This window comes from Schistocerca serialis, chromosome 4, assembly GCF_023864345.2.
Source record: "Schistocerca serialis cubense isolate TAMUIC-IGC-003099 chromosome 4, iqSchSeri2.2, whole genome shotgun sequence".
NCBI lineage: Eukaryota > Metazoa > Arthropoda > Insecta > Orthoptera > Acrididae > Schistocerca > Schistocerca serialis.
This window is the reverse complement of record NC_064641.1, coordinates 395,308,182-395,330,581: the sequence shown is the minus strand read 5'-3', so window position 1 is coordinate 395,330,581 and position 22,400 is coordinate 395,308,182. Positions and strand designations below refer to the sequence as shown.

The following is a 22,400-nucleotide window of genomic DNA, read 5'->3' as shown; positions in this document are numbered from 1 at the left end:
AAAGCCCCAAGCAAACATTTATCCACTTTTTAAAATGGATATGTTTTGCGTTTATATTTGGTGGACTTATTTGTTACGGTATTTAGTCTTGCTACAACGACCTTGGGGTACTAACCCCTGTACCCGTCTTGATGCTCTCTACTTGCTCAGGGTTATTTCTTGCTAAGAAGTCAAATATGTTTTCGCAAGCAATTACAAATCGAGTGAGGTCGTGAACTAAATATTCTAAATATTTTTTGTATGATTTCGGACAACGTTTTATGTCTAGTACCGATTTTAAACTATTTTCCTCAACATATCGATGGTAGTCAGAAGTCGTCACCATCTATAACTGTATGAGTGGTGTATTTATTGGAAATGAGACTAAAGTTCTAATTGAATTGTTCAGCAACTGCATCATCAGAGTCGGGGGTCGATAAACGGAAGCAGTTAATAATTTATTCCGGTTGTTAAGTATAACCGCTACCCATACTAACTGACAGGAACTATCTACTTCACTTTCACTACAAGGTAAACTACTTCTGACAGCAATAAACGCTCCACCACCAGCAGTGTTTAATCTGTCCTTTCTGAACACGGTTAGGTTCTCTGTAAAAATTTCGGCTGAACCTACTTCCGAGGTTAACCAACTTTCAGTGCCTGTAACTATTTGAGCTTCAGCGCTTTCTATTAGCATTTCATGCTCTGGTTCTTTCCCAGCACAGCTACGACAGTTTACAGTTACAACATCGGCTGTTGCAAGGTCTATCCTCGTCCTGTCTATATCCTGCACCCTTTTAGACACCTTTCCTCTTTAAGAGTCGTCTGTTAGCGACAATACTTAGGGTAAATTCCTCTGTCTTATGCTATCTATCATATCCACGTGATATATTCCATCCTAAGTATTTAAAATGTGTTTCTTGATCTACAGTGGCTGACAAAAGAAGTGAAGCATTCAGAAGAAATGATCATTGTCAGTTTGTGCTCTTACACTCCATAGTTTGGTTGTTAGTGTTCAGAGCTGCAATTTTCTATGGCAGGTAGAACTGCCACCAGAGTGCATGAGAGTTGTTCGTGTATAGTGTTTTTGCCAGGCCTGGTAGGGCATATAAGGGGCGTGAACTGCGTCAGTGTTGAGTGCTCACTGTCAAGGGCATGGGGATTCCGCGTACGCGTTGAGACAGCGTTTCCATCGCCTAACAGAGTTTCAAAGGGACCTGCTTGTGCCTCTCCATTTGACCGAGTGGTCGAATCTTGCAATATCGAGATCTATGGGGCATTCGTTGGTGACAGTGTCCCAGTGCTGGACTACCCGCCAGGTTAGCCGAGAGCGCTAATGCGCTGCTTCCTGGACTCGGGTAGGCGCGCCGGCCCCGGATCGAATCCGGTGTGCCGGCCAGCCTGGATGTGGTTTTTAGGCGGTTTTCCACATCCCAATAAGTGAAGACCGGGCTGGTCTCCATGTCTCGCCTCAGTTACATGGCTCACAGACATCTGAACACATTCGCACTATTCCATGGATTACACTAGACACAGACAGTTGGGGTACACTAATTCCGTCCCAGGGGGTACGGGTTGGCAGCAGGAAGGGGATCCGGCCAACCCTTAAGTTAACCTTGCCAAATCCGATTAACCATGCCTACACTGCGTCATTGCGGGAAAAAGGCACAAGCAACAGAAGTGTCCCAGTGCTGGACTGCATGAGAACGTGAGGGCATGAAAACTCGTCGTCAAGGTTCTGGTCGACCACGTCTGACCACCACAGGAGGAGGTCGCCATGTTGTGCACCAAGAGCATCGCAGCCATTTCACATTCGAGAAAAAGTAATAGACTTCCTACAACGTTCTGTGTGATTCTGCACCTTTGGTCATAGACTAGTAACAACCCACACGTAGGCTGCCATTAATACCACAACACAGACGGCAGCATTATGAGTGTGCTATGACCAGGAAGCAGGGCTGCTGATGAATGGCGTCGAATTGTGTTCGGCGTTGGATCGCGGGTTTGCAATACACAGGTCGGATATGATTTTATGTCATGGCTGTTAGTGATGGAGGCAAGTAACGGCGCAACGATATGTCACGAGCATCTTGCGACCTCATACGTTATATCTTAGGCAACAGCACTGTGGTGCCATATTTCCACAGGACAATCCTCGACCGCACATGGCAGTTATCTCTATGAACTGTCTGCGTGATGTTGAGGTAGTCCCGTGGACAGCGGAGGAGCAGTTACAATAGTTGTGTGCCAGTTTGGCTCAGGAGAGGAAACAACGGCCTTTGACACGCTTGCCAATCAAATCAGTCCATGCATGCAGGCTAGACGGATGCAGCTTCATATTGAAGTGAGCGCATCCTGCCAACTTCCCTATAAATTTGACTCGATTTTGTAATCACTGAAATAACATTATATAGCTTCTCAACTCGTGAGGTTTCATTTCGTCTCCCCCTCCCCTTGTTGGTGCTTCACTTTTTTGTCAGATAGTGGATTACGAGCAGCCGCGTGTAACGGAAGGAAGATGGTAGTTCGTCCCTCGAGCTTTTAGGTGGTTATACCGTGCGGAAACGTATTGACAAAAACAAGGTAAAGTAGCCATTTTACTGCGAAGTGCACATTATTATTAAACTTCCTGTCAGATGAGAGCCCTAAGGCGGACAAAACCTAAAATCACTTCCTTACCTTTCGAGGGCAATGTTCTCACTGACTGTACTTTCCTTACGTGTTAACTGCACAATATCGATCCTGATTAGGAATCACCACATAGCCTGCCAATACCGGCCATTGTAGGGGGGAAGGTTTAGAGAAACCGGCATTTGCGGCTGACTGCCCAGCGATTGTGCTGCCGCCAACGTACAATTCGCGTAAGGACTATTGAAGAACAGATGAGAGAAATTTGGGCTCGTACGGAAGGATATAGACAGTCGTTCTTCCATCGCCATGCAGGGTATGGTGGCTTGCGCAGCATTTATGTAGATGTAAGAATATATATTTCCCTTAGTCCATGGCTAAGCAACTCTTCGTCGGGTGATTTTTTTCAAGCATATCAAGGAGAAAGTTTGAAGAAACTTGAAAAGGAGCAGAAACACTGAGAGATTAATCTGTAACGGTATAGGCAGCGGAAACCAGGATCTGTGTTTGGGATCTATGTACTTCGGCCCGCAGTTTTAAACTGTCACGTAGACTAATATCACCTAACAATGAAACTTTTTGCAGTTAGCGTATACCAAAGCTGAGTACTTACCCAATTATTTTAAATCCTCTTGATGAGTAAAAAATTTGAAGTTTGCAGCATAGACACAGATTTAGAGTTTCTACAGCTCTCGTGGAAGTATGACTGCGGAAATATGTTTCTGGAAATTAGAAAAGACATAACTTTTGTCGCACTAGCCCTTCGCTTCTTTGTGTTAATAGAGACGGATTTTCGTCCGTTATTATTTTTCACTGGTCAAGTCATGCCATGAATATTGAGTGTTGTGACCTTGAAAACTGTTTGCTCTCGAGCCACTTAGCACACTGGCAATATTTATTGTGTTTACTCCTCAAATCTTCCCTAATAGAAAGTCAGAGATGTTTCCTATCTCGCATCACTTGCTTCTGGTCAATTGAATGAATCAATATTTTAAACCTAAAGCAGTGTGTTGAACACAAATTTCCATCTCTCCAGCAATAAATAATAGTTTCAGAATGTGAATGAATAGTATCCTCACTCTATAATGATATGTTGAAATTTGTTTTCACAGACTTGATTAACCAACGCAGTTCTCTTGGCTCGATGACACACTAATTAAAGAACTAGGAATTCATGGGTTACAGTTGCTATACCAAACTTCCTTTGCATAAGGTTCGACTACTGTAGCAAATTGATCAAAATGGTTACGACAGGAAAAAACATACAAATATACCTTTGGATGCGTGTACCATTATCTGTTCACATATCTTTTAAGACTGGACAATTTTTATTCAAAGTTTTTTTGTGTACTGTTTCGTCAGTATAGTGCTCCCAAAGGAACAGCTCAGCTTATTGTCGACGTCGCATAACTGAACAGTTTATAATATTCACAGGATGAATTCTTTGAATATTTGACAGTCAACTTCTCTTCGCAAAAATGGGGCGCTGTCACCAGTGCAAATAAAATGAGAGAGCTGTTCACTGTTTTCTGTGTGATAACAGTTCAGTTATGTTCTCAGACGGTATTGTGAAATATTGTTCGCGATTAGTTTTGTATGAAGCAACTGCAGCATCAGTGACCTTCTCACTCTGAAATTAACAGGACACTCAGAACTTTTTGTGGCTTTAGAACAGGTTTATTCACGAATGACGAATATATTAAATAACATATAATTTTACAATGATAATTTTCTTGATGTTTAAGTGCTATATGTATTGTGAATAATGATAAATGGCATAAATGAATGTCATGATGTATAGGCTCATCAACAAATGAAAAATGATTGGAAGAACAAAGAAAATGACGGAGAAAAGTACAGGGAAGATGAGGATGTAGAAAGTGACTAAAGGAAAAAAGGTGGTCATTAGTTCAACAAATCAAAATATCGAGCAACTGAAACGTTTGTAATGTCTCTATAAACCTTTAAAGCCATTCTGCTTTAACAGTGTCTTTGTTCTCATGTCGACTGGCAGTGACAATTTTACACAGAGTTCTATCGTTCTTATAATCCGTGCAAGATATAAATTTAGGAAACAAAGTAAGCTCAATACAATATGTATCTTCCTACAAAATAACAAGATAGTTATTTTCACAGATTTTTTTTATTAAATTTGTTCCTTTAAAATCACCCGAATACAAAGATGTTGATTGGACAAGGTTTTCAGTAGTCGAGTGTTGACAGGTACATTTTCCATGAAGTCCTCATCTGAGGGGAAAAAGGAAATGTTTGCACCTGCTGGAAATACATTTAGTTTATGCTCATATTTAATATGGAACATTTCTTACGATGCAGCGGCTGCATCTAGCTTGAACTGAGGAGAATGAGCGCGAATAGTGGTCTGTGCTCCTTCGATGAGTTTCTGCGTGAATGATATATTTAAGCGGCTTCTCCCTCCTCTTCCTCCTCAGCGCTGGCGGTAAGCATGGTGATCAGCTTCTGGGTGTTGATAAAGCCCTTCTCGTCGATCTCCATCTGCTCGTAGGCGTCGTCGACCTCATCTGCGCTAAACTTGTCTCCGAAGGTCATAAGGAGTTGTCTCAGCCTGTGGAGCAACCAAGAGTAATATTGCGTGTGTCTCGGTAAGCAAAATCGGCTTATAAAAGCGTCAAACAATGGGAAAGAATAGCGGCTTGGAACATGCTAGCAGCTACAAAAATAATAGCTTTCCTTACGTGTTAACTGCACAATATCGATCCTTATTATTAACAACAGAAGCTGATACTCGAAAAATAGAAATGGGCATTTAAGATCGTCTAAATACGACAACAATTATCTTTCCATTCAACACGCTGTTGAATGGAAAGATAGTTGTTGTCGTATTTAGACGATCTTAAATGCCCATTGCTAAAGATGTTGTTCCTTTGTCGAAGACAAGAAAAGTGTGGAGCAAGTTCTTATTTAGCGACATAACTGAAGACACGAAGTCTGTTTGAACACCATTTTCAGAAAATCGTTGTAAGGCACTCGTTTTTTGGTGACAGTTAACTTTTTTAAGAGGAAGAATGGTTGTTTCACTTTTATCAGATGTTAAGGGAAATGCAAGTAGCTGGCTATTCGTGAAAGTATTAAATGATAAAGAAATAATAGTGTACAACTGCTTAAGATCACTGTGATTTACGTATGCGAAAGAAAATGGAAATACTGTACGTTAACAGAAACTATACGATTCTACGTACATTTCATTAATTATTTCAGAACACAGAAAGAACTTTTTACTACAAATGGCACACAATTTGTTTGACCTCGACTGGAAAGTATTGGAATAGGCCTATAGATAAGGAAATGGGAGAAACAGAAAGCATTGGAGCCTCTGTTAAAAGATAAAATATTTTAAAGTGGTATCAATTTTTTCAGTTTTAAGCTGATAGTTATTACTTCTTCTCTCGTACGAGAAAATGAACCTCCAGTTTATTTAATAGAAAAAAGTACTATTTTACGCGGATCGCGGAAGTACATTCACTGACAAAAACGATAAGCCCCTGGAGGGAATGCTCCGAGGTAGACGCAGTATCGTACACGAGCGTACCCTCAGCGTGCATGCAAATCATTAGAGTTGTACCGCTCTTAAGGCTAGAACGCCCACTAGAGTGCCTTAGTCCCTCCACCATATGGTCGTGTTATCAGACCTTAAAGAGTATAGCATGATCAGCCGTCGTGTGAGCTACGAGTACGCCAGATAGTTAGTTATCATTGTGCAGAGCCACGAAAAATATTGCGCATTTGGGTGAGATAACGTCACTAGCACAGTGCTAGAAAGGGCCGACACTGTGGGACTAAATGTGGCCTGCCGATCGAAGGATGCGATGCACCGGCATGTGGAGAGTCTGAACGTGATCCTGGTTGGTCCACTAGTGAACTCAATGGTTTGTTGCGAAAACCAAATGCCTCGTCAAAATTTTGATCGGCCATGACTGACGACAGCAGGGGGAGAGGGGGGGGGGGGGTATCGTCGTATCGTGTGCCAAGCGCATCGTAATTCCTTCACATCTGCGCCTGCTGTCCAGGTAGAAGTAAAGGACCTACAACACCCCGTCTTACCCCACAACATTGCTTGGAGACCAGCAGAAGCTAGGCTACTGAATCGCCGTCTCATTGGTAGACTGCAGTTTAACACCATCAGTTGGACTGCCGTCGGGTGGCTACATATCATTTACATCGATGGATCTGAAACCTCGTCCCACCATTTTCTGTGCCTATGGTGACACTGAGCCGGGACGACACATTCTGCTGATGTTGTGGACAGACTACCTGTGTTATTCCCAGTGTTGTGATGTGAGGAACCATCGGGTATGATTCCAGATGTCCTCTGATAGTAATTCAGGCAAAACTGACGGCATAGCGAAACGTTACCGAAGTCCTGCATCCTCATATGTAGACACTATCCTTGTGCTATCTTTAAAACAGGACAACTTTCGTCCCACATAATGTTGAATGCTGACGTGCTTCTTTGGCCAGGAAAATACCTCGACATGTACCCCGCTCGCCCCCTCCCCGCCGTCCCCACTACAAGCCATGATGTCAACTCCATCCCGGTGCCATTATCCAGAACGCAGAGGGCTCATTGCAACTGCGGGCATAATTACCTCAGGAGAGGATACAATAACAGTATGACACCTTTCCCAAGAGGATCAGTGCACGTATTCATGACAGATTGCAACATTCTACTGACAAGAGGCCAGCAGTGTACTCGTATTTCCGATTTCGTTATTCATTGAACTTTATTCTGTAATCAATGAAATAAAATCACGTAGCTTCTCAACGTGAGAAGTTTATTTTAACTTCCTTCTAGGTGTTTACCGTTTTTTGCCAGTGAGACTATGAGTTCCAATTTTTGTCGGTGATACATTTTTCAGAATAAAATTAATCCTCCGCTTTTGAGTAAGGAAAACAGGAGGTTCTCCTTGGTTGAGAGAAATTATGGAACTGGAAGTGCTCTCCCAAATATTCCCAGCTGGGAACACCTTCGCTCCACTTCAAGGTGGCTGGGCTTTCGATGAAAGTAACCGTTCTCTACTATCCGCACGCCAATAAATCCGGGAATAAAGTGTTTCAAAACATGTGAGGCATCAGTACAAATGCATAAACGAAACCTTACGTTTACATCCGTCTACAGATAAAACATAATCAGGAACCATACGTTAAGAAAAATGCTGTGTGTATAGGGGTAAAGTCGTGCAACATGAGATACACAAAATGTAAAACTTTACCTAATAAGTGAAAATTAACTATTCACTGAAAAGAATTATTTGTTCCAGTTGAATATCAGGTTATGGTTCCATGAGTTCAGCATCTCATTATCAGATTTAGATCGTACAATAGTCATCATACTTCGCACTATTCTCTCCCACTACGCTACGAGTGTTAAATGTAAGAGTGAAACTTACTTTTCGCTGTCAATCTTGCCGTCGATGTCAAAGGTCTTGAAGGCGGCGATAACAACTTCATCATCATCAGAGCCTGAAACAACGAAAGATAAATATTAACAAAGAGTTGAGCTAACCGTTCTTGATAAATTTCTATTTCCACGAATATTTTGCCAGTCTGAGATTGATCATTCTCTGAAGCCCTGCAAGCCCCTGTACCTCAAAAGACTCAACGTCTACGAGACTTCTACCAGCCTTCACGCTGAACGGAGAGCTATTTTGTTATCCTCAAGGTGCAAATTTGGTCTGTGAGTGTTTTGTGCTGTGACACCACACACTATCATAGGTTGTTAGTCTGTACGGATAATTGCAAATTTTTAAACGTTAATTTGATGGATGAGGCTGAATCCCAAATTTTAACAACGAGCTGAATATAATGTTCTTTTTATTTGCGTTAGGATAATAATTAATTGGTGTGTTTCTTCGATGCTGTTATTGCACACAGCAGAATATCTAAAAGTATCAGTCTACACCAGCAACGACTTTAGGCAAGATTACTCCCGTTGAAGAAACCAAAGCTAGTATTTTGTGGCTGTTCAATGGCGCAGAATGCACGCCATCTTTCCTTTCGTTTATTTAATTAAATAAGTTTTCTAACTGCTGTACAATGGAGTTATTTATCTGAAGTAAGTAGCTTCAAGTGGATTGTCAAAGCTTGTTAGGAACATCTTGAAATTGGCTGACTACCTGTTATACAGAAAACGAGTTTTCATAGAAACTATTTAGTGCAGGCCTCCAGAGAGAGGTGGGTAGACTAAAAATAAGTCTGCTACTACACCGTGTGCTAGAACTAAACATTATGCAGCTCACTATACGAAAATTATTTGGAAACAGTTGAAACACGTCTCATAAGTTGCAGATATGTCACACCTTGGAATGCTAACAAAGAGCTAACAGGTATCTTTCTTTTTTGTCTTTACTAAACTGAAATTATACATTTCGAAGTAAATGTTTGTTCTGAAATCAGAAAACAGTTCACGCTGTTCACTATCTACCAAAAGTGGAATAGTAACACCAGAATAGCTGAGAATCATTAAACCTCCCGCCATGGCTGAGTCTGACTTATACTCTAAACTCCGCAGAGGTGAATAAAAATTACTTCTACTCTCTTGTTAACGATTTAACGCCTCAGTCAGATGAGATGGAACGAATGTTTCTCGCCAACAAACAGGCGGTCTCCCGCTTTACCATTTCCTGGAGACCATGTGATAGCGTTTCGCATTCACATGTTATTTGCGTACCTCAAACGGACAAAGATGGCCGGGAAACAGGCATATTCAAATAATCACTCAAAGATTCGTATTAAGAGATTTCGGAAACAACGGTAAACTTATACCTATACAGTGGGGCAGAGATCTGAATCCCTCTCCTCCACGAGACGTGTACCTTAACCACTGTATCATCTCGTTCGGCTTTACTTAAATAATAGAAAAAGAAATATACATTGAATATTTACAACAAATTACTCCATGGAAGCTGCATAATTCAAACTTTGATTAAGTAGAATCCCTTAAAAGGCTTGCACCTACAGCTGCTTTTCTAGGTATTTGAATTTGTTGTGTCAGATAACGACTTCACGGGAGTTTAATGTGGCATATTGGGAAGTTTTGCGGCATCGTGACACTGTATCGAAGCCAAATGCAATGGGTGAAAATGATGGGTTGTTATTGGCTCCTTATCTGAAAATAATCCTGGAGAATGCTGCGTTTCAGAACAAATGTGTCACTATTGGGCTAACATAACGAGTCTGAGGGAAGGTTGTCAGGGGAGTTGTTTCTGGCACCGTGCTTGAAAATAATCCTGGAGAATGCTGCGTTTCAGAAATACTGTGCCACTATTAGGCTAGCGTAAGGAGTCTCAGAATAGGTCGTCAGCGGGAAAAGCCGCGCACCTCCCGACATCCTTGCGGCGAAGAGGGACAGGAGCTGGGTGAAGTTGATGGGTCCCGGCGCCTCGTTCACCATCTCGTCGAGCTCCTTGTCGGAGGCGAGACGGCCCAAGCTGTCAAACGTGGCCCGCAGGTCGTTCTTGCTGATGATGCCATCCTTGTCTTGGTCCATCAGCTGGAATGCCTGCGAAATAGAGCGAAAGCGACCCATTAGTAGTGAAGCTGATCGTCTAACAGATGACTGCTACAGTCTGGAAACATGTGCTGATTTAAAAGACACACTGCATCGTCTGTACAGAACCATTTCCCTCACTAGTTTACGCGATTTTTTTCGTACACCAGGAGTTTCAGGATAAGACAGGCATACATCAGAAGCTGATACTATGAACTTTTAGGCGTAGGAAACAACATGCAAATATACAGTACACATGTTTTGTCCTCAGTGGTTTCCTACACACAGCTATTTGAAACTATCAAGAAAGGAGGGAATGCTGCACGTTATAGAATACTGATATGTCGTTATCTGACGTGATTATTATTGACAATTTTTCTTTACTACTAATGCTGCTATGTGCTCGTAAGCACCATAAACCTTGTTCAAACACCTTGTTGTGTACTTCGTCGTTTAACAAACCGTACAAACAATTATCTACTTCGAAAGGATTCAGTGAGGATCGGATCCAAGCAACCAAATTGGCAAATGTCATGTATTTAAAATATAAATACCTACGAAGCCACTGGGAACAAAGCGTATGTTTATCCGATTTTTTAATATGCAGAACAGTCGATACTCTTCCACATAGCGTACTTGCGTTTCCTTTATATTGATAGGTAACAGGGTTTTCCACAAACATGGATATGTAGGCTATGAAGCCGTTTGTATTGTTTATGGTACGGTGAACTGGGCGACGAGGGTCTGTCACGAGTATTTTTTGTAACAGTGAAAGATGTAGGACCATACGGCGCAGACAGATTCTCCGGGGTTATTACTGGAAACATTCAGTTTGGATTACTCTTTAATGTGGTTGTGTCAATCTGCTGGGATTGCTCCTACCCCTCAGTGACCTTCTCTGGTTTTGTTTGAACACCTAGATCCATATGATGACCAGACATAGCTGTAAATAGCGGTAGCAAAAATGTTAGTGCTGTGGGTATCAGAAATTATTTCTTGTAACATGAGCCTCGTTCGATTTAAGAAGAAATATTTTTATTATTTGATGCGTGGTCTCTTGAGAACTCTGCGACTGTACTGAAACGTAACAACGAGGAAAAGACTGCAACTTTTTTAACTTTCGTTGAATGAAAGCATTCCTTTTTAAGAAATTTTACATCTCTTCCCATTTTAAAAAATTAAGAAATATAACAGACTACATAGCCATACCTGTATTCAAATCTTGACATCCGTAAACCCGATTAGAAGTCTTAGTTAACAAAGGTTCAAAAGTTTACGTATCTGCAACGTTGTACTCTGTCTATATTATGGAGTAAAAATAGCGTTCATAAAGCCATTTGGTATGATGTTTTAGAGAAAGAATGTTTATTCTTCCTATGAATATTATAGCCCTCCGCTCTATTTAAATAATATTTATGGATACTACGAAGCAATATTATCTACTAGTGCAGAACAGTATAAGAAATGGATGCCGCCATCTGAAGATCGGCCCAAAGCAGTTTACGGATTACGTCAATCCGATAAAACTGTGAATGATCGGATTATTTTTTACAGTGCTATTAAAATATGTAAAACTGGAAAGGGAAAACGTGTGGCTAACCTGTAATTATGAGTAAAAGACTGATACTTCTCCATCAATAAGCAAAAGTATGTAGGTGTGTATTACTTAATGTGTAGTGGACGGCTTTGACAAGTCTGTCGTAATGACTAAGTACCGAGTACAGGGTAAAGAACTTCATATGAAACAAAGTAAGCTACTGGCGTATACTTCCACGAATTTATGTGTACCAGGAAGCACAGAGATGCATTTTGAATCTACGTGGAGAACAGTAAGCTGAAGGCACATTTTTTCCTTCCTTGTTTCAGATTCCTCCTTCTGGGCGGCAACGGAATGTAAAAGTGTATACTTAGTGATCAGTTTTTCGTCGAATGAGCTATATATTTCCCCGTACATAGTATCGGACATAAGTCTATCCTTAGATGGCGATATGTACTTGTTTGCAATTCTGGATATTTCTGCTGTACTGTATATAGATAAAGGTCCTTCTTAATATCTATAAACCTGATTTAAATGAATTGGAGTGCTATAATGTCGGCGGGAAGGAAAGGTGTTCTTTTTTCTAAAATATCAGAGTAAATTAGTTCTGTAAGTCATGTTGATTCCATGACACAGACAAGGCAAAATATTGCAGACTATTGAACGTATTCTGCCTGCCGTTATAGTCATATTAGCTAAAGCTTGAATTGGTGATGATGGTGGGTTAAAAATATAAGTTTAAAGAAAAATTATCAAAAAAGTAGGTTAGGTGATATTCAGTCGCAATTACCATTTTCTTTCTTGATAGTTTCAAAAAGCCATTAGGAAGAAAGTTTCTATTTACATGTTGTTTTCTATTCCAAATAGTCCTGAACCACCTTGTGTACAAAAATATCCTGCGAGCTAGTTACAGAAATGTTTCCGTACATAAGTCGGTACTGTGTCTTTTAAATTCGCATATATCGCTCTGTAAAGTGCTAACCTCAATGTAAGGCGCACAATTTGCTCGTTCTAGCTACATACAAGTGGGAAAAGTGCGAAGGTGTGCTGACCTCCTTGAACTCAGCGACCTGCTTCTGGGAGAACATGGAGAAGACATTGCTGCCGGTCCTCTTGGCCTTCTTGGAGCCGCGCGAGCTGCGTTCGGGGGCGGCGGCGGCGGGGGCGGCGGCGGGGGCGGGGGCAGGGGCTTCTGCTGGCGCCTCCTCCTTGACAGACTTCTTCTTCTTCTTCTTTTCCTTGTCCGCCTGTAACACGCCACCAACGTCAACAAAAAATGACTCTGAGCGCTATACTTCTGAGGTCATCAGTCCCCTAGAACTTAGAACTACTTAAACCTAACCAACCTAAGGACATCACACACATCCATGCCCGAGGCAGGTTTCGAACCTGCGGCCGTAGTCGTCGCACGGTTCCAGACTGTAGCGCCTAGAGCCGCTCGGTTGCTCCGGCCGCCCCAACGTCAACAACTTCCTACTTTTATCATTCATTTGGCTCTAAACAAAGCCCCAATCTGTCTCAGAGCAATGAAAGGGAAATTCCACATCAGGCCCTATGCAAAACAGCCTAGAGGCACGAGTTCTTATCTACGATCACGGTACATCCTGGTTCGCGAAAGTAGACTTGCAAAGGTAAAGGAAGAAGGGACGAAGACAGGTTGAAAGTAAACCTTTTATCGAGAATGAGGTCATTAGACAGAATTCACAAGGTCGACTAGACAAGGAGATGGAAGCGACAACGGTCGTCCTGAAGCGACCGTTTCGGCAGATAATTCACGGCAACTACGGAAAATCTAAAACGGGACGATTGAAACTACATTTGAAACCGGCCGCCCCTATAAAACAACGAGTTCGTTTCTTAGTCACAGCGCTGCCTCATTCGATGATAACATCCCTAGCGCCCTCCATCGGAAGATTTACACAGAAAACTGGTCGCCCTATAATTTCCTCCCCACAACGAACCGATATGGTAGAGAGGCGCGACACTACGACTGGTCTGTAGGAACCGTACTCTAAATCCGAATAACTCCGGGAACCATTTTGCCTGAACATTTGAACTGCAAATTTGTATGTGTATCTCGCATAAACGAATGCGTCATAATGTCTGTACAGAGGGATGAAGATTGAATATTCACTGTCTTTTAGGTAAAGGGCACAAAAAATTTATTTATATTTGCCTGTTGACGGGTCTAATACTATTAGCAAACTTGAACTGGCTCCAGGGTTCATCATGACATTTTCTGCAAGCATGCATATTTTACTCCCCAAACCAGGAGGACAAATATAAAAAACTACCAACGCATTAACTCTATGGATAGAACAAAAGGTCACCTACTGAAGTGGACAGACTTCGACTCATTTGGGAGCTACTGTTCGTCTTCAGTATAAATTAAACGAGGAGGAGATTTCAAGCAACTATAGTCTTGTAAAAGCACTTTGGATAATGAAGTCTATTGATGGAGTAGAGTTAAATATGTTTTGATTTGAGTACAATAACTCGAGGTTCTTACCGAATGAAATTTAGTACGAGAGCTTAACTGTTATTTCGAAAGAAGTGCTCGTGGGTGCGGCTTTACCGGCAGTCGAATCCAGAACTCCTCAGCATAAAAGGGAACAGAAAGACCAGCGTATCCCGAGTAAAATCTCAGTTATCAGGAATGCAACATATCATCAGATTTTAGCTTCATCCTGAAAAGGACGTTTCGTATTCAGTTACAGTGTATCACCAACTTGCTTCATTACTTGGACTGGACGGTCATCTTGTTCCCTGCCATTTGCGAGATAAGAAAAGTATAGAGGACTCTTCATTGACACTAGCTTACCGCCAACGCACATGTTTTGATCAGAGATGTGACACGGGACGACCTCATCTTATTTATTCCTGTACTGTACCAGTCAAAAATTACCATAAAACCAAATGAAAAGAAAAATAGAATACCAGACAGCAGTTCTTACCCAGACATTTCCTCATAAATCAATGGAAACACGCAGTGCGAAGTCTGCGATGGTAAGCGGGTGTGAAGCATAAAATCGGTTACCACTGTCTTTACCATTCACTCAGCATCGAATTACTCTATTACACACACAACCCATGTAAACAAAGAGCTTAGAACGAACGCCATTGTTAATAATGCACATAACGCAAGAACTAGTGAATTAGACCAAGAACCTGCCCGATCTCCACTGTATATCTCTACGTAGAGACAGGGACGCCATCTAGTTTACCGGTGTCACCCCTTGTTACCACTCCAAGTCCGCAGCATGTTCCGGCTGGGACCTCGCTCTCCTCGTAGAGCGTTGCTCCGACCAGAATTCCAACACTTGGGAACTGTTAGAATCAGCTGATGGAAGCCTTCAGGACTCCCTCAAGTGCCTGCACGAGGCAGTTAATGACATTCCATTCTCAAACGGATGATTTCGATACTGTGTTCCGTGAAACCTCAATGTCCGTTAAAACAGCTTCAAATGTACCAAACGCAAGATGTCATTTATAAACTATTACAATAAATGTAAATGAAGCAATGAACATCGACCTGTCTGGTACTGTGCACTGAGATCTTCGCAAGTTCGCAACGGAGCTACAACGACATTAAACAAATATGATGCACGTTGGCAACGATGGTTAGAAGGGTAGGAAATTGTGACTGTGCTCCAAAGCAGAACTGATTATTTCAGTAGTCTGTTACCAAAAGTTCGGAGGACGGCTGCGCTATACTATGGAGACTATTAATGTAGATATGCTTATTGTAAGTGACATTCGTATTAGTTTCTGCACAAAGGGTTCTGCGAATTTTCGTCCTACTTATTGTCGTCAGTTACTGTCCACGTAACTACCAACACTAGTGGAGTGCGGACCACAGGTTTGCTGAAAATAGCAGCAAAGCCACGAGTTGTACACATTTTCCAGGACAACGGGGTCTGGCCACTAGCCAAGTGTCTAAGAATACTGGAACGGAAGCTGTCCAATGGAGTCAATACTTGTATACCACTATTTCAATGGGGCGCCGAAGTGGTTACGTGCCACATGATGGACGTGTACAGTTTATCCTGTTCGCATACGTGTCAAAATCTGCGCCAGCAGTGCATATTTTTGCTGCCGCTTATTTTCAGACCCTCTCCCGAGTTCCTCCTCCCCTTCCCTCCTCCTTCACCCCCCACCGCTCCACTCCCTCCCCCTACCCTATTCCCCGTCATCGCCCCACCCGACTTTGGACTCTAGCCGCCCTCTACCCGGTCAGGAAACGCGAGAGGGCGTCGTTAAAAATAGACAGCGCCCGCGGGCGCAGTGACGCGAACTCTCTTAAAATTACGCACTCAGCCCGGCGGCAGTGGCTTCCAGTTACGAAGCCGTGGATACCTCCAGGAATGGCTATGGCCGCATCAGGATATCGTATCGTGCTCTGAATATGAAATGATATCAGGAGACACGATCCAAAAGAAACGAAAGCACGAAAATAATCTGTGGCCACTAGCCTGTTAAACAGTCGTGAAAACCGCCACGAATTGAGCCAGCGGCGACCTTTAATGTTGCAGCATGTTTGGGATACGAAGCAAACGCTCGGGTAGCATTTCAAAGGCGAGTATTAAAACGAAAAGTAGCTGCGATCACTAATCTCAGCGTTGGTGATCAGTTTCTGGCCTCAGTGACAGTAGACACCGGATTCGGTAAAGACGTAGCTTGGTTTTTCGCAGTTAACGGAAAATAACACGTGGTGACACGAAAGAAACGCGTGACACCAATATTTCTCTTGTTCGTAGGCAACAGTCCGAGGATTTTTATACGTCACTTAGCATTTCTTTTACCTCTGGCAACGTTAGGGTGAAAAGTGATGAGTTGCACCATGGTTCGGAATCCCTCTGTAATTAATTGGGTAATTCAGTCAAAAGTCGGACGAAGGCAACGGCGTACCACCTCCACATCAACCATGCCTAGTAACGCACTGCGGTGTTCCAACCAAACCTTCGGGTTGATGACTGATTTACTTTAAGTAGGCTAATGATCTTCGACAGTGTATGTAGGCTGATTGATTGTACTTACTTTCGTAAAGAAACTAATTTTCATGAGGTATATCTCCCGGATTTGCTGGCGGAAACGAACGAAACAATATTTATGAAATTTGGAAAGAAAGGTTTCTACCCCACCATAGTACAAGGGTTCTGAGGTGTCATATCCACGTTTTGTGTGGTAGGTGGCATAGCTTCTACGTAAACGTATGAAACAATGATACGTAGTTTGAATGAAGAGCTTTGTGGCCTCACACTAGTTTCTGAGGCGTCATATTTACGGTCTGTGTGGTGTGTGGCTACGGCAGCCGTTCAAGGTTTTGTACTTTTACTCACATTCTTATCTGAAAAACAATAAGAATAGAAGCTCGTTACACTACACTGTTGTCGACTGTCAGAGGGCACAAGATGGATGCAATGCTTAATGTATTCTGGTTTCTCACTCTTTGGGTAAATAAAACAGCAATTTTTTAGAACCTGACATTTATAAATAAGGCAATCTTCTAGCCACGTGGCTGTTACTGACATTTATTCGGGAGATCAGGAACATATACTTCAAGTATAGAGCTGAACCTATGCTTGGACTTGCGTCTTATACTATGACGTGAAGTTACTAGCCCCAATGTGTTTTTGAGATTACCTAACGAGCTTCTCACAGTATGTCAACCATCCCAGTTATTTACGTTAGCTTTCGTATATATACTTTATTTTTAGGTTGGCACATTTATTTTTTATTTTGGTGAAGTCCATCTGGCTTTTTATTCGTCGTTCGGGGTACTGCAGTATTTAGAGAAGCTGGCGTCCACATCGATATGAGTGAGGACTCAGATCGTCGTCTGATCATCCTGCGTAAAGCGTCCGAAAGTCGCTGTAGGCGAATAACGCTGTGATTCCGTTTCCTACCAATCTCCATCAAAGATAAGTGTTCCTTCTCTTGAGGTATCAAAGTCAGGGAGACGTTATGCCTTAATCCTTTTTCCTACTACAAGTCGGTGAATAACTGTGGGAAATATTTTACTCCTTTCTAAGAATTCAAGGAATACTTAGCAGTTCTTGTGGAAAGTCGTTAATTTCGTATTTTGCCGAAAACAATGATTTGTAAAAGCAGGAGAACTTTAACAATATAATAAAGATTATTGTGTTTCTATATGAAGGCACCAATGATCCAGCCTGTCTGAATATTTATTCATTGCGGTATTTTTGAACAAATAATCAAACACGCTAAGATGACGGCTTACAGTAAGCACGAGACACGTTTTGGGAAAATTCAGAAGTGGATAGGATCAGACGTTCAGGTTGCAATGTTCCGATGACAGTGAACGATTGACTTCCTCTCCCCTTCAGCAACAAAACCGGAATAGACGTTGTGTAGAAATGAAATGAAAGATTTTCACTTGGTGGAAGATGATATGTTGCGAGTCAACCAACATACATCCTAAGTATGCTCAAAACTTTCGCTTTTTATAGACGATAAAAACTAGTATGATTTCATTAACATTCGTAGATGCAACAAATCTGCGACTCATCTCTTCGCAACAACCGAGCCACATTGCGTGTTTGTCTAGCTTCATACGTACACAACGCTAAAGACATTTTAAGCAAATCTCTTGGCCGTGCGTTATGTGATAACCACGTCGTATGCACCCACATTGTTACCTTAACCCTCACTGGAGACTGGTTACCAGTCGCGATCACAACTGTAAAAGACGCTCCGCCACGTCACTATTCCACAGAGAAGTATTCACCTTTGGCATCAAGCTTTATTAAAAATTTAGCGAAGTATAACAGATACGAAGAGATCAAAGTACGTATCGTAAGGTCAAAAGGGCTAACAGTACACTGCATCTGTAGACACATGTTGCAGAGACGAGCACAGAAGAGCTAGCCGTTCAATGTCCTGGATCATCGCATTCGGGAGGACGACGGTTCAATCCCGTCTCCGGCCATCCTGATTTAGGTTTTCCGTGATTTCCCTAAATCGTTTCAGGCAAATGCCGGGATGGTTCCTTTGAAAGGGCACGGCCGATTTCCTTCCCAATCCTTCCCTAACCCGAGCTTGCGCTCCGTCTCTAATGACCTCGTTGTCGACGGGACGTTAAACACTAACCACCACCACCATCCTGAATCATTCAGATGTCATCTTCTGTTAAGCTCCACTATATAGCTTTGCTAGAGGCGCATCTAATAAACATAACAATATATTAACATTACGTTACGGGAAATCGAGCGGAAGAAAGCGGAACAATATAAGGGCGTCTATGTCTTCATTGCCGAGTTGTTTCTCAAGTGGCATTACAGAATTACAAGTCTGAAATCATTGGCCTGCACTTATCAACCACGTATCCTATATTAGTCGTACTTCATTCTGTGTAAGATTGATATTCTCAATAAGGAAAATAACACACATTTAAACTCAGTCATTTTGTACTGTCGTCAAAGTAGCAATAAATGATTTGTTGTGATCCTGTATTCTCATTCACAGTAGTTTCTTCGTGGCACATGACTTTGCCTCGCGGGGTAGCCGAACAGTCTAGGGCATCTTGTCACGGTGCGCGCGGCTAACCCCGTCGGAGATTCGAGTCCTTCCTCGGGCATGGATGTGCGTATCGTCCTTAGGGTAAATTAGTTTAAGTTGGATTAAGTAGTGTGTAAACTTAGGGACCGATGGCCTGTGAAGTTTGGTCCCATAAGACCTTACCACAAATTACCAAATTTCCATTTGCATATGCCTTGCAGTATGCTCTCGGCGTCACCACACAGTCATACAATCAGATAATGACAGTTTATTCTCTGACATTGCGACTCAAAGTGATAAACTTGCTCAGTAAATGCGAGTAAAGAGGGTGGATCTTTCTTTCGGAACAGCATTCTTTCGTCGCCCCATTCTATCTTTATTTACAACTCACCGTCAGTCATAATGAGTAGACCTGGCCACTGAGGTTTCCCTTCATAGATGCGAATGTCAAGCTCAGTGTCGGTCCCTTCTCACACTGTTGTAAAAATTCAAGTAAGTTTTCCATCCCTAAGAGCTTTTTTTCGCAGAAGGCGGTACATTTCTGAACACACTGGATTCGTAAACGTGAGAATCGGAGTTCGAATCCCCGTGCAGCCGTCTGGATTCAGTGTTATTTTGATTTCACGAAATCAGTTTAGGTGCATTCTGATACTATTCGTTTAAGAAGACCTCCGTCAGTCTCCTCCACAATCCGTCTCACACTAAGAGAATGCATCGTTTGCAGTGCCCTGTATGCAGCAGTGTAGTTATTTTGTAAACTTTCCTTTCTGCTGCAAGTTCGCAGCCGACTAAACAGTAAACGTAACGGAAAGAATCATTATGTTACGCCATGTACACTACATTTATTCAACGAGCACCTATTCGAGACAGGGTTCCTCAGATTTTGACCAGTACTCCTCTCTGATAAATAAATGTAAGCCCTGCGTGGTTTTCTGAATTACTTCACACTGACCATACTCAAAAATGGTTGTGATTTATTCGTGCCGTTTGATTTCTGCAGCTACCAGTGAAATAGTGCTATGTTGCCTAACCAAAACATTAAAATCGCGAACTCTTCTAGCGGTCGTCGAGAAATTGGTCTTTTGAACACCCACTGCTAAAATACACGTAATCGCCTTTGGAAGTTCGGTGATCTAAGGAGAAGCACATTCGCAATGAAACATAGCAGAAGCAAGTGTCACTCTGCTGGACACAGATCAAAAAGAAAGGAAAAAAAAAATAAACTGTCACACGCTGTCAGCTGTAACTAAGTGCGGAGAACGGAAATAAAAGCAAAGTCCTAAATGTGCCGGGCACTTGTCGTAGCTGCACACGAGTCCGTTTCGCCAGTTCCACCTGCCACACATTAGCTTAGCTGCGCGCCGAGAGGACTCGGCCGGCCGACGCTCACACTTACCATTGTGTATTGAGCCGAAGAAGAAAGGCCTTCCTAGTGGTGTTGTCTGCCGGAGAAGGCTCAGGCCACTGTCTTCCGAAAGTCTTTTCACTTGTCTCGGCACCTCGCCCCCCTCCCCGTTCGCTACCCGTCGGCCCGTGCGCGCGCCTGGGGGGCGTACCTCTCCTTATTTAGAGCTGGCGTCGGAAATAGTCGGCGCCGGAGCCCCTAGCGCCCGATCGCGATCGGGCCGGCTCTTCGGGCGCTCGAACACGCCCCACCCTGGCGCCCCTCATTGTTCTCCGTCGCCTTCCTTGTCCTTATCTGCAGTGCCGGGGGTGACACGGCTGCCCGGTCAGTCTCTGTGACAACTCCGCCCCGTTGACCTGTCCCGGCAGTGTGCTATTGTAATCGCGGCTCCCTCCGCGCGACCTACTTTTCACCGCGTGTCGCATCGTCGCTCTGTGAACGGTGCTGCGAAAAGTACACTCTGGGACATTCCACCAGCGGCACTGTCAACGATCTTCCGGAAATCGTATAGAGTGGCTACGAAACAAGACGACTGAAATTTACACATTGACACAATTACACTACTGGCCATTAAAATTGCTACACCAAGACGAAATGCAGATGATAAACGGACAAATATATTATACTAGAACTGACATGTGATTACATTTTCACGCAATTTGGGTGCATAGATCCTGAGAAATCAGTATCCAGAACAACCACCTCTGGCCGTAATAACGGCCTTGATACACCTGGGCATTGAGTCAAACAGAGCTTGGATGGCGTGTACAGGTACAGCTACCCATGCAGCTTCAACACGATATCAGAGTTCATTAAGAGTAGTGACTGGCATATTGTGACGAGCCAGTTGCTCGGACACCATTGACCAGACGTTTTCAATTGGTGAGAGATCTGGAGAATGTGCTTGCCAGGGCAGCAGTCGAATATTTTCTGTATCCAGAAAGGCCCATACAGGACCTGCAACATGCGGTCGTGGATTATCCTGCTGAAATGTAGGGTTTCGCAGGGATCGATTGAAGGGTAGAGCTACGGGTCGTAACACATCTGAAATGTAACGTCCACTTTTCGAAGTCCCGTTAATGCGAGCAAGAGGTGACTGCGACGTGTAACCAATGGCACCCCATACCATCACGCCGGGTGATACGCCAGTTTGGCGATGACGAATACACGCTTCCAATGTGCGTTCACCGTGATGTCGCCAAACACGGGAGCGACCATCATGATGCTGTAAACCGAACCTGGATTCATCCGAAAAAAATGACGTTTTGCGATTCGTGCACCCAGGTTCGTCGTTGAGTACACCATCGCAGGCGCTCCTGTCTGTTATGCAGCGTCAAGGGTAACCGCAGCCATGGTCTCCGAGCTGATAGTCCATGCTGCTGTAAACGTCGTTGAACTGTTCGTGCAGATGGTTGTTGTCTTGCAAACGTCCCCATCTGTTGACTCAGGGATCGAGACGTGGCTGCACGATCCGTTACAGCCATGCGGATAAGATGCCTGTCATCTCGACTGCTAGTGATACGAGGCCGTTGGGGTCCAGCACGGTGTTCCGTATTACTCTCCTGAACCAACTGATTCCATATTCTGCTAACAGTCATTGGATCTCGACCAACGGGAGCAGTAATGTCGCGATACGATAAACCGCAATCGCGATAGGCTACAATCCGACCTTTATCAAAGTCGGAAACGTGATGGTACGCATTTATCCTCCTTACACGAGGCAGCACAACAATGTTTCACCAGGCAACGCTGGTCAACTGCTGTTTTGTGAATGAGAAACCGGTTGGAAACTTTCCTCATGTCAGCAC

At 43.1% G+C, this 22,400-nt stretch overlaps 1 protein-coding gene across 1 annotated transcript; it reads right to left on the bottom strand.

Moving 5' to 3' along the window:
* Positions 1–4,531: 4,531 nt before the first annotated feature.
* On the bottom strand, positions 4,532–20,601 carry LOC126474921 (myosin regulatory light chain 2). Its single transcript, XM_050102426.1, has 5 exons — positions 20,584–20,601; positions 12,722–12,916; positions 9,964–10,144; positions 8,034–8,106; positions 4,532–5,191 (listed from the first exon to the last, which is right to left on the bottom strand). The coding sequence occupies exons 1-5, from the start codon at positions 20,584–20,586 to the stop codon at positions 5,026–5,028; spliced, it is 618 nt and encodes a 205-aa protein (XP_049958383.1). The 5' UTR covers positions 20,587–20,601; the 3' UTR covers positions 4,532–5,025.
* Positions 20,602–22,400: the final 1,799 nt, after the last annotated feature.